The sequence below is a fragment of the Podarcis bocagei genome, assembly GCF_964188305.1.
Source record: "Podarcis bocagei genome assembly, chromosome: Z".
Classification (NCBI taxonomy): Eukaryota; Metazoa; Chordata; class Lepidosauria; order Squamata; family Lacertidae; genus Podarcis; species Podarcis bocagei.
In genome coordinates this window covers 13209531-13222138 of record NC_138140.1, presented here as the reverse complement: position 1 = coordinate 13222138, position 12608 = coordinate 13209531, and the positions used below count along the sequence as shown (strand labels likewise).

General features: G+C 43.9%; 1 protein-coding gene across 1 annotated transcript in view; it reads right to left on the bottom strand.

Annotated features, from left to right (window-relative positions):
* The window catches only part of LOC308579358 (discoidin domain-containing receptor 2-like), a 52515-nt gene that overhangs the window by 5653 nt on the left and 34254 nt on the right, over positions 1 to 12608 (bottom strand). The window contains exons 17-20 of the mRNA XM_081180352.1: positions 3473 to 3555; positions 2414 to 2522; positions 1323 to 1457; positions 699 to 836 (exon numbers count right to left, since the gene is read on the bottom strand). Coding sequence (XP_081036478.1) covers positions 699 to 836; positions 1323 to 1457; positions 2414 to 2522; positions 3473 to 3555 — 465 coding nt within the window. The remainder of the gene's footprint in view (positions 1 to 698; positions 837 to 1322; positions 1458 to 2413; positions 2523 to 3472; positions 3556 to 12608) is intronic.

Genomic DNA, 12608 nt, shown 5'->3' with positions numbered 1-12608 from the left:
GGCTATTGTTTTATTGTTTTATTGATTTAATATGCTGTAAACCGCTTTGAGATTTTTTATTAAAAATGTAAAGCGGTATAGAAATTTAAAAATAAAAATAAATAATTACTCTGCAGTTTGTGCAGCCATAGGTGGCCATGCCAATTCTAGCATGAGGAATGGCAGGCAGGCACAGGCAAGCTATTTAACAGAGGGGAAAGCAAGCCACTGTATGAAGTGACTACCCCCTCCCTTCTTTAAAAGGGCATAGAGCAAGAGAGGAGGGGCTTGGGACAAGTAGGATGAGCAAGGGTGGGAGCCCCTAGCAAATCCCTCTACAAAAAGTGCCAAAACGATTTACAACCAGAGTAAAAATGCAATCAAAAATATAGACAAGCCTGTTTAAAAAAATACTCAAAATGCAAACATCCAATAATTGATGATGGCCAAAAGTCCAAAAAAGAAAGAAAAAAAGAAAGGGTGCTTTTGCCTGATGCAATACAATGGCAAAATTGGTGCCAGATGGGACAATTTTGTAAACAGGGAACCTCCCCGACAAGCTTTATTTCTACATGCAAGATTGTTGGGGAAGGGGAGTTGTACAGAAGAACATTCCAGAATGAGAGCCCCACCCCTCTCCTTTACCAAAGTAGTTCAGCCCAGAAGCATGCTGACTCCCTTTGGGGAAAACTAGCCCCATCACAGCAGAAGAACATCACCCCTTGTATCTGCGGAGTCAGAGGTTCTACCTTGGCCTGGCCCAGGAAGTCTTTTTCTTCTAGCTCTTCCACGTCCTTCTTTGGGGGCTTGAAGATCTCCCCCTGAGGGACACTCCGGGGTTCCAAGAAGAGATGTTCCTAGGACAGGGCAGGTTTAGGGTAGACTATTCACAACAGGGTTATCTTGTCTTGGATATACATATTTACCTGAAGCTGCAGAAAGGAAGTTCATCTTGTCTAGGCTCCTGCCTTGCAGAGGAAAATCCTCTGTGTAAAGAGTTGCCAGAGGGCAGTTCTCTCTTTCAGGGGTGGGGAACCTGAGGCCCAGGGGCCATATGTGGCCCTCCAGGCATCTCCACCTGGCCGTTGCAAATCCCCAAATGCCACACCCCTTGCTGCCCTCTCTTTGCACCTCCCTTGAGTGTTTTTCCTTGGCTGGAATGTGTCCTTGAACTCCAGCAGTGCCTCTTGCTTGTCTGGATGGAGAGGTGTGAGTGGGCAATAAAAAGGGCACCTGGAGACGCCCTGTGTGTTTCAGCCTCTGCTAAGCAACCTCTTCCTTGGAAGGTGGATCTACACTTCCAGGAAAAACTGACTTCCTCAGGTTAATGCAGCAAATCATACCTGCACTTGCTTCAGAGCACTATCAAGGTGGTGGATTTGACCCTTTGGGGTCTCTCTAGCAGCCTCCTTCAGTGTTTGCTGAGCATCCTGCCACTGTCCAAGATGGCAGTGAGCCGCAGCAGTGTTGTACGCCACCTGCAGACCACACAAGAAATAACATTTCTGCTGGATGCAAGCCTCAGACCTTACACTGGGTTCTTCAGCAGGAAGGAAAGTCCTCAATTACTAACTTTGTAAGACCTCTAAATAGTAAACTCTTATCATTACACAGGTTTCATGGCAGAGAATCGTAGGGTTGCATCCAGTGCTAATCTTACTCAGAGCAGACCAGTCAGATACCTCTTGTTGGAAGACCACAAGAAAGATCTAATTGCAACCACACTTTCCCTATACATAATCCCGATACATGAGTTCAGTGGCACCCTGTCTCTGACAGTGGAAGTGGAACATAGCCATTGTGGCTAGTAGCCACCGGTAGCCTTATCCCCTTCTTTTAATTTGTCTAATCCTCTTTTAAAGCCTTCCAAGCTGGCCACCATCACTACTTCCTGTGGGAGTTCCCCCTCACAGAGTTACAATTTCCAGAGTGGTTTAGGAATCAATCGCACTTCATGGTGATCTCTGAGAATTGTAGCTCTGTGTGGGGAATGTGTATTGGGGGCGGGGGGGGGTTGTTAGACGTCTCGGCATCCTGAACAAACTAGACTTCCCAGGATCCTTTTGGCTAATCCCTGACAGTTCAAAGTGGTATGCTACTGCTTTCCAGAATGGGAAGTCCATGTCCCATGAGATTCTGGGAGAACATGTGCACATGTTTATTTGTACCATTCAGCTTCTGTGTACACAGGTATACAGACTGTTTGGGCAAGCTGTGAAGGGAAGGGTAGAGGAAGTATGAGAGGATAGGCTATGAAAGGGGAGGTGTGAGGTGAAGGAAGTGTAAAGGGAGGGGGGGTTGGCCAGGTGTAGAGGAAGGGGGGTTGGCAAAGGGGTTGGTGAGCAGAGCAAACAGGGGCAGCAGTCCCTAGTTATGTCTATTATGGATTGCTTTGCTGCATCATCATCATATGATTCTCTTAATATCACCTTACCTCCCAGGCACACAACACAAACTTCAGACCCAGCTGCTTATAATCAATGCAGGGGTTCTTCCTGAGGTGCAGCAGGGCAAGCCTGAAATCATTCAGGGCTTCTTCATATCTGGCAGGGGGAGAAAACAACAATGTCTGTGTTTAGGAAAGTAAAAATACGGTACTGAGATCAGGAAAAGAATTGCACTGTTATTGCTGTTAGATATATCCTAGGTGTAAGGAACCCCCGTGGGGTCTGAGGACCCTCCAGCCCTCCCCCTTTGGCCAACATCCCCTTAACCATGCCCACCTACCCCACCCCTGATGACATATGTGCACAGAACAGGATTGCAGAGACAGAGCCGGATTTACAGAAGCCGTCCTGGTTTCTGATTTGATTCTGGAATGTCCCACTTTTCCTTAGGACGTCCCAACATTTCATCAGAGAAATGTTGGAGCATATGGTGTGCAACCCTCAAGCCAAGGAGATAAGTAACTATACATCCTTTGGAAGACATCTGAAGGCAGCTCTGTATAGGGAAGTTATTTTAATATTTTATTATGATTTTTATATATGTTGTAAGCCGCCCAGAGTGGCTGGATGGAGCAACCCAGTCCAATGGGTGGAGCATAAATCATAAAGGTAGTAGTAGGAGGAGTAGTAGTAGTAGTAGTAGTATGGAATCAAACATCCCTATTTTCATTGGAGAAACGTTGGAGGGCATGGGATTGAACTCCACTTTCCGGTTTACAGAACCCACAGGATTTCTGTTTCTCCTCTCTACATTTAACAAATCCCCTATTTATCAGAAATTCAACAGATGAACATCTTTCTGGCATGGAGCGAAGCTGGAGGTAGCTGAATTCTCTCCACCATTCCACGGCTGTTAAAGGATGGAGGGGCTCCACTAAGAAAAAGGTGGCAACTTGACATCAGTTTCTGCCCCACATATGCTGCATAGCTTGGCTAGTTGTTTGCCTTCCTTTTCCCTGCTTGTGCGCTGGATTCATTCTGGCTCCTATAATATTTGTGTGAGCTCAATTATTGTACCCTTTGACAGTGAAACAGCAGACACTCACCTCTCCAGCAACAGGTAAGCATATCCTCTCTGGAAGAAACCCACAGCTAAGCAATTGTCTTTGGAAATGGATCGGTCAAATGCCTGGAGGCAGAAAAATAACATTAAGGTTGCCAGATTTCTTTTTTTACTCCTGTGCTTTTTAACAGCAGGAGAAATTCAGCAAGAAATGCTTTTTTCCTGGCACAGAGATGAAACAATGAGAAAAGGCATCACTTGTTTGCTTTTACTGGGTGTCAGGCTGTTTAGAGGCAGAGAAATAGAGCCAGCCATAAAAAGTTGACAGCTTTTTCTCAGCAGGGCAAAATGCATTTTGAGCATGTTGTTTGATTTGGTTTGATATAAGGAGAATTCCCTGGGTGTCTAGATCCAGATTTGGGGCAAGTGTTCTTTGGTGAGAGAGCGCATGCAGTGATTTAAAATCTCAAAACATGCAGCAAAGTAAAGCGTGGAAATGCAGGATGTTAGACGTTTAAAATAATCCCCTTCTAAGCTGCTACAAAAGCTCCCCACTTTCCTTAGCATATACAATATGTTTGGTAAGATAAATATGATTTACTTACAAAACCATTCAAAGATCAGATTCATGTGCTTTTCCATAAAGCAGCAAGAAAAGCCAGGCAGCAAAACTTAGGTTAGTTCTAAAAAGGTAAATGTTTCTAAAATTCAGCTTAGGCACCCTTGCTGGAAGAGTTAACATGGCAGGGGGAAATGGTGGAATGTAGGAAAACAAAGAGTTTGGTAACCCTTCCTCCCAGCCTGAGGGGGTGTGACCTAGTTAAGTCAGGTAGGACAGCTCACTCTATGTTTTTAACTCCTTCATGCATTAATTATAGTTAAGCATGTTGGTTATATTAGGTGAGCTATTTCCCACAGAGAAAGGGACTGCAGCTCAATGACTTTGAACCCACTTGCTTTGCACATGGATGGGACTGAGTTCAAAACTGACCCCTGACATCTCCAGTGAAAAAGCGGGGGGTGGGGAGATCCCAAGTAGCAATAGCGAGGGAAAAGTCATATTTTTGACCAAGACCCCAGAAAGCTGCTGCCAATCAGAGTAGGCGACATTGGTCTAGATGGGCAGATATTCTGACCTGCTGGCATAACAGAGCTTCCTATGCAGGAACCAGGTATAAACTAACTCAGCCCACCTTCCCAAGCTTGGTGATTCTGAGAAAGAAATGCAATGTCTCTTCCGGAATTTGTTACCTTAAGCTATTGCTGCACTGAGAGGCTAATTCTGTTTTTGCTTGCAAAGTAGGTCAGGAATTCTTCCAGGGATAAAGCATTAAGGAAGAAACTTGCAAAGTCATTGTTTCTTCTGTAAAAAGGTATTCCACTGAGGCTTAACTAAGGTTGGACAAATCAATCAATTTCAGTTTCTAATCTTTCCAACCTTTTGTTCAGTTTGCCAAATTTCTGGATCAGTTTGCAGATTAAAAAAAAAATGTTCTCATGAAAATTGAGCAGCTTTGTACATATTTCTGCCAACATGCACCTCTCTTTTTTGCAAGTGATGTCCCTGTTACGGAAATTACGGGGGGGGGGCACATCTTTAAAGTTAAATATTACAAATATTATGCCTGAATGTATCCTTTCAACTGGACAGCTCAGGGAAGTTACCTAGCTTTAAAAATAATATAAAATCATCTCCTTTCTCAGTTTCCTCCATTCCAAAGCTATTTTCCCCTCGGAAAAAGGACTCCAGGAAGTTCCCAGAGGTGACAATTGCTGGGCTCATTGTTAGCCAAAGGAAGCCAAATCACATCACCAGACTCGCCTCAGGCTCCAGACATGCAAAGGAACTTCTATTGTACTTTTGGGTGGTGGGTACTTAAGACATATTTGTCTATGCTAATCTTATACCTGAGTCTTGCCCTGCCATGTCTGCTTATGCTAATCTTGTACCAAGGACTTGTATGGACATGTTTGCCAAGGTTAACCCCTCCCCTTTTGTGACATGCCAGTGATGTAGCAATGATGTAGCAATGATGCTGTACGAACTGTATTCTGGGATATGGTGGGAAAGTTTTAAAAGTCTTTGTCACCCCATCCTTGGGGTTCAAATTTGCTCTTTGAACCTATTGCGCAATAAACTTTGGTCTACAGCTATTTGCTCCGGTTGGCTGGACTCCTTCCTTTATTCCGCAGGGACCTGCAGGCTCTGCCTGACGAGCTGGGTGACTGAGCAGCCTCACACCTAGATTTTCCATAACATCCCCTAATATTTTTGTATGTTATTTTCACTAATATTTTCATTATGTGTTCTTATGGCTGGAGAATTACATCACAAAATTTGGTGCAAATATTTATGTGTGTGAATTAGGTATCTTTGCATTAACACGAAAACTGAACCAAATTTCTTAACATCCCTAGGCTTAGCCATATCAGAACACTTTTTCTGTTTTGGGCTTCTTGTATTCTGCCTCACCAGTCCCAATGGGCACCAGCTAGTTCTGGAATCTGAGGCATGTTGCTGACTCATTCGTTCTGGGAATTTCTAAATTTGTTCAACAGTTGCTTCCTGCTGCGTTAACCTGGTTCTCCAGGAAGTGCTGAATATGAATATCCTTTCTCCTCCCCACAACACTTTTTATACCTGCACTGATTTACTTTATGTGAGGCACTTCACACGTTACATTCCTTACGTGCACAGTTTAAATACTTCTTTCCTCCCACAAGTGTATACCTATTGATTTATATTTTTTTAGTGTCATAGTGCAACCCTGATTTATTTATTTAACAACATTTGCAGTAGACCACTTATCTGATTTTTTAAAAAATCACACGCCTCTAAGGCAGGGGTTGGCAAACTAAAGTCCGCGGGCTGGATGAGCTGCACCTGGGTCGTAAATCCGGCCCGTGCCCCACGCCACAAAGCCGGAACCTGCTGTGAAGCCGAGACTCCCAGCAACGGCAGCGGGAGGAAGAGGCCGAGCAGCGGCGTCTCTGCCACTTAATTGCTGTGCCTGGTTTACCTCAGCGCAGCGCGGGACCTCTCTGCCAATCAAATGCTGCGGCTAGTTTACCTCAGTGGGGTTTGATTGGCAGAGACATCCCCACGCCGTGCTGAGGTAAACCAGGCGCGACGTCTGTTTTGCAGAGCTGCCGCGACTCGGCCTCTTCCACCCATCGCAAGGAGGCAAGGCAGCGCCCACCACCGGCTCCGGCTCCGGCTCCGGCTCCGGCTCCTTCCGCCTCGCCACCTCCAGACAGTGGACCGGCCCGCTACTAGTAAAAATTGCTGATCCCCTGCTCTAAGCGATTTACAATGGGCAATCTAAAACAGTCATTTAAAAATACCAGTTAAGAGAAGCATGGAAAACTAGTTAACATACATTTTAAAAATATAATAAAATCAGCAGCCATAAAGCCATTATGCATAATAAAAACACATGTAAAAATTGGTTGTTAAAATGACATGCCTGGGTAGGTTTGCAGAAGTAAACAAAACAAAAAAGTACAGTGGTACCTCGGTTTATGGACTCAATCCGTTCCGGAAGTCCGTTATTAACCAAAACCGTTCTTAAACCGAGGTGCACTTTCCCTAATGAGACCTCCCGCCGCTGGTGCCCTTCCACCATGCGGATTCCATTCTTAGACTGAGGTAAAGTTCTCAAACCGGGACACTACTTCCAGTTTTGCGGAGTTTGTTAACCGAATTGTTCTTTAACTAGACGGTTCTTAAACCGAGGTACCACTGTATTTAACAATTGTTGAAAACAATATAGTGAAGGCCTAATCTACCTCACAGGGTTGTTGTAAGGATAAAATGGCAAGGGGGGCTGCCACCTTGAACTCACTGAAGGAAAGTTGGGATATGAACGTAATAAATAAGCAGATAAAATATAAATATCATCAATACATATGAATATGTCATACAGGCAGGTCTGGCTCTGGGTTTGAGAGGCCCAGGAGCAAAGTGTGCTCTGGTGGGCTATACACGCATGACTTTCTTGGTGGTGTCAGTATCGGTGGCTAAAGGACTGCCACCTTCATTTCCCACAATGCTCTGGAGCGTCCAATCTACTGCCAACCCATGACGTTGTGGGAAATTAAAACAGAGGTAGACCAGCCTTTTTCAGCTTGGTGACTTCAGGATGCTTTGGACTACAACTCCAGTCAGCGCAGACAGTTCTGTGTTGTGTGTATGCTCCATGGAAAACCCGAGTTCGAACCTGTCATGTGTGAAATGGTCTTAACACCTACCTCCAGAGCTTGCTGCAGGTCTCCCCTTGAAAGATGCAGGCAGCCAATGTTGAAGCTGATCTTTGAAGGAGGGTTTTCAATGCTGCAGAAGATGCGTAAGGCAGATTCCCAGCTGCCCTTCTCTAGAGCTAAAACTCCTTTGTTCCAATGCCTGACCAGGTCACTGTAAGCCATTGTCCTTCCAGTATGAGAGGAAGCAATCTGATTTGGAAGGCCTGGCTCTTTGGAGCTTGCTCAGACTATGTGCTGTTTGGCTTTGCTTCCAGAGACAAGCAGACCAGGAAGTTGAGCATCTCTCTCTCTCTCTCTCTCTCTCTCTCTCTCTCTCTCTCTCTCTCTTTTTGTCCCAACTAACCTTTATTGCTCAAACAGGGAAATGCAGGCAGAGGAGGAGCCACTCTGGCAGCAGGTCAGTTTACAGACAAAGTCTTTTCTGTGCAGAGCCTGGGCAAACAACAAACCCTCTGTCCCAACTTTTTTATCATTAGGTGCACTGTCTCTTTTTCCTTATCACAATGTCCAGGTCTGTAGTAAGAACTGGAATTTATGAAGTAATATTGAAGGAGAGCCTTTGACCAGGTGTAAAGTGCCTTCATCTCCACAGACTGCAACCTTTACTGCCCTTGAGCCATTTAAAAGAAATGCAGATTTTCTGTGTCCCTTCTCCATCCACCCTGTCCTCATTTCCATTCCCAAATCCTGTTGAATAAATGGGATTAAGATCAGGAGTTAGTTACAGACTGCTATGAGCTGTTCCGCCTATATCAATGACCAGTGAAATGTGGCTCATGCTAGCTGCTCCACTTTATAACTAATCAACTGCATTTTGCACTAACTGGAGCTTCCATGCCATCTTCAAGGGCAGCCCCAGCTAGAGCACTTTACAGTAGTCCAGAGCATGAATTATTATGGCCAATCTAGGAATGGCCATATGTGGCAAACCAGCCCATAGCTGGTCAAAGACACTCTGCACCATCAAAGGCCTTTGAGCCTCTGGTGACAAAGTTGTATCTAGGACATAGGTGGGGAACATTTTTCAGCCTGATGGCTGCATTCTTAATGGGGTCCTTAATGGGGTATAAACCTTGTCAGGTGTCGAATGATGCCAACCTCTAGTCTCTTCTTTCTGGTCCCTGGGGTGTCAGCCTCTAGCAGTGGCATAGCGTGGGTTGTCAGCACCCGGGGCAAGGCAAGTAATTTGCGCCCCCTAACCCGTGGATTTGCGCCCCCTAACCCCCAGATGTTGCGCCCGGTGCAGCCAGGCCCCCCCTGCACCCCCCACGCTACGCCACTGGCCTCTAGTCCCTTCTTTCTGGTCCCTGGGGTGTCACTTGTCCCTGTTTTTGGCCTTATGGCCTTCTTAATTTTTTTTGTGAGAATCGGACACTTAGATAAAGAATGAACCTATATTCATCTTAGAAATGTTGGGAACCATAAAGAATGACTGTTTATTATTATTATTTATAAGATATTTATTAAGATTTTCAAAGTATTACATAGTGAAAATAAAAAAATAAGAAAATACAAAATAAAAATACAAAATAAAAATGGTTAAAAACAACTCATTCTTTCCATTACTTATTTTTCATTAGCTTATTTCCCGGACCTCCTCACGCCTCCCTTTTTTGTATTCCAGTTCAGTTTGTTGGTTCAGCAAATCCTTACCCTCTTTGTTTATCCTAATCTTTAATCTTAAAATATTGTAACATTAAATTTTTACCTATTAATAATCCATTTTTCATATTCCCTTATAATATTACAGCTGAAAACCACTTAATTTCTATCCAACATCATTCTAACATTCATTAATTTTATAATATTTCTGTAGATAGTCTTTAAATTTCTTCCAATCTTCTTCCACCGACTCTTCTCCCTGGTCTCGGATTCTGCCAGTCATTTCCGCCAGTTCCATATAGTCCATCACCTTCATCTGCCATTCTTCCAGGGTGGGTAGATCTTGTGTCTTCCAATACTTTGCAATGAGTATTCTTGCTGCTGTTGTGACATACATAAAAAAAAGTTCTGTCTTTCTTTGGCACCAATTGGCCGGCTATGCCTAGGAGAAAGGCTTCTGGTTTCTTCAAGAAGGTGTATTTAAATACCTTTTTCAATTCATTATATATCATCTCTCAGAAAGCCTTAATCCTTGGGCACGTCCACCAAAGGTGAAAGAATGTACCTCCAGTTTCTTTACATTTCCAACATTTATTATCGGGCAGATGATATATTTTTGCAAGCTTGACTGGGGTCATGTACCACCTGTATACCATTTTCATAATATTCTCTCTTAAGGCATTACATGCCGTAAACTTCATACCTGTGGTCCATAACTGTTCCCAGTCAGCCATCATTATGTTATGTCCAACATCTTGTGCCCATTTAATCATAGCAGATTTCACCGTTTCATCCTGAGTATTCCATTTCAACAGCAAGTTATACATCTTTGACAAAGTCTTAGTTTTGGGTTCTAACAGTTCTGTTTCTAATTTTGATTTTTCCACCTGGAAACCAATTTTCTTGTCCGAATTATATGCCTCCATTATCTGATAATAATGAAGCCAATCTCGCACTTTGTTTTTTAGTTTCTCAAAACTCTGCAATTTCAGTCTATCTCCCTCTTGTTCCAAAATTTCCCAATATTTCGGCCACTTGGCCTCCATATTGAGCTTTTTCTGTGCTTTTGCTTCCATCAGTGACAACCACCTTGGGGTTTTGTTTTCCAATAAATCCTTATATCTTATCCAGACATTAAACAATGCTTTCCTGACAATATGATTCTTGAATGCTTTATGTGCTTTGACCTTATCATACCACAGATATGCATGCCATCCAAATACGTTGTTAAAACCTTCTAAATCCAAAATGTCTGTATTTTCAAGAAGCAGCCATTCTTTCAACCAGGAAAAAGTTCCTGATTCATAATAAAGTTTAAAGTCTGGCAGGGCAAATCCACCCCTTTCCTTTGCATCAGTTAATATCTTAAATTTTATTCTGGGCTTCTTGCCCTGCCAGACAAATCTAGATATGTCTCTCTGCCACTTCTTGAAGCAATCCATTTTGTCCACAATTTGCAATGTTTGAAACAAAAACAACATTCTAGGCAAAACATTCATTTTTATCGCAGCGATACGACCCAGCAGTGAAAGCTTCAAGTTTGACCAAATTTCTAAATCTTTTTTCACTTCGGCCCAGCATTTTTCATAATTGTCTTTAAGTAAATTCCCATTTTTTGCTGACATATTAATCCCCAGTGTAATGTGTATGGGTTGCTCGTGCGTAAGTTGCCGCCTCTCCAGGCTTTGTTGCCTTGCTAAACCTTTCAGTCTGGGCAGCCCTTCACTTCGTGGCTGCCTCAGTCGCTAGCAGAATCCGCCAGTGGGCGTTTCTTAAATCTTTTCCAACATAAAAGTTGTTTGACACCCAGTCTCCTCCTACTCTCTCTGCGCAGAAGTCTTCTGAGCAGCGTGGGCAGCGGAGGACCCGTGCTCTCCCCGCTGGTGTCCGGTGAAGAGTCCTGGAGCCCTCTCGCCGATTCCCCCATCAGCCCCTCTATATCCCTGGTGTTGCGCTGATTTGCTTCCCCATCTGCGGAGCTGCCTCTCTCCCTGCTGGGCCCTTCTCCAGCATCATTTGAGAGCCTTCCCTCCACCTCTAGCTCCGATGTCAGTTCCCTGACACCCAGGTATTTCACTTTCTTAACCACTGTCAAACCTGTCTCATTCTGAAACCTCTCTCTCTCTGTTTATTTACCGAATTTTTCTCTCTATAAGACGCATCAGACCATAAGACACACCTGGTTTTTGGAGGAGGAAAACAAGAAGAAAAATATTCTGAATCCCAGAAGCCAGAACAGCAAGAGGGATCGCTGTGCAGTGAAAGCAGCGATCCCTCTTGCTGTTCTGGCTTCCGGGATAGCTGTGCAGCGTGCAATCGCTCCATAAGACACACACACATTTCCCCATACTTTTTAGGAAGGAAAAAGTGAGTCTTATAGAGCAAAAAATATTTAATTTATATACTGCCCTTCCTCTGAAAGGGTTCCATATCTTTGAAGAAAGACCATGGTGAGACCCCAATGCACCAGTCTCAGAGGGGCTGCCTGCTGCATCTTTGTAAGATTCTCTGCTCTTCTGCCTCCTTCTGCTCAGCATCTATCAGAGACAGTCATTCTGCCTCATCTCTGCATCAAGTTGGGTGTGAATGGAGCATTCAGTCACTGCAGATACCAGGGTGCAGCAAAAATTTGAGGAATGCTGGGAAAAGTTAAGGAAAGGGAATGCCTTGTCCCAGATGAGCCTCTCTGTACTCTGAGATCATCTGAAAAAGGGATTTTGTTCTAATTACCTTCATGTCTAAAAATGTACATTGTTAAGTCTCACTTTTCTCCAGGGCCTCAAAAAGGCACTTCAGCAGAAATTTTTGCAATGCAGAAACACCCTAAAGTATGATCAATGAAGGCTGAAATGTGTTGTACACTTATTTCATAGTAAGCCCCAGTGAACTGAAGCAGGACTTGCTTCTGAGTAAGCATGTGTAAGATTGCACTGTAAAGTCACTGGAATGAAAAGTGTTAAAGAAATTGTTCTATGGGTTTTTGGTTGATTGATTTGTATGCAGTAGTTCAAATAAGAGAATACAGCTCTCCTAACAACTCTCAGCTTCCTTAGCATCATCATCATCATATTAACAAACTACAACTCCCTGAATTCTCTGGGGGAAGCCATGACCATTTAGAGTGGAATTGAAGTGCTTTAAATGTGGGGTACGAATGTGACCTAAGATGGCCCTAACCACCCACTGGAACGGCACAATGCTTATCTGTGTCGCAGCAGACATCATAGTAAAAGCTTTCCATCCTGGGTGAGAGGAAGAATGACTCTTCTATGATAGCCTCAGTCACACATTGGTACTGCGCCCTGATATGGGTA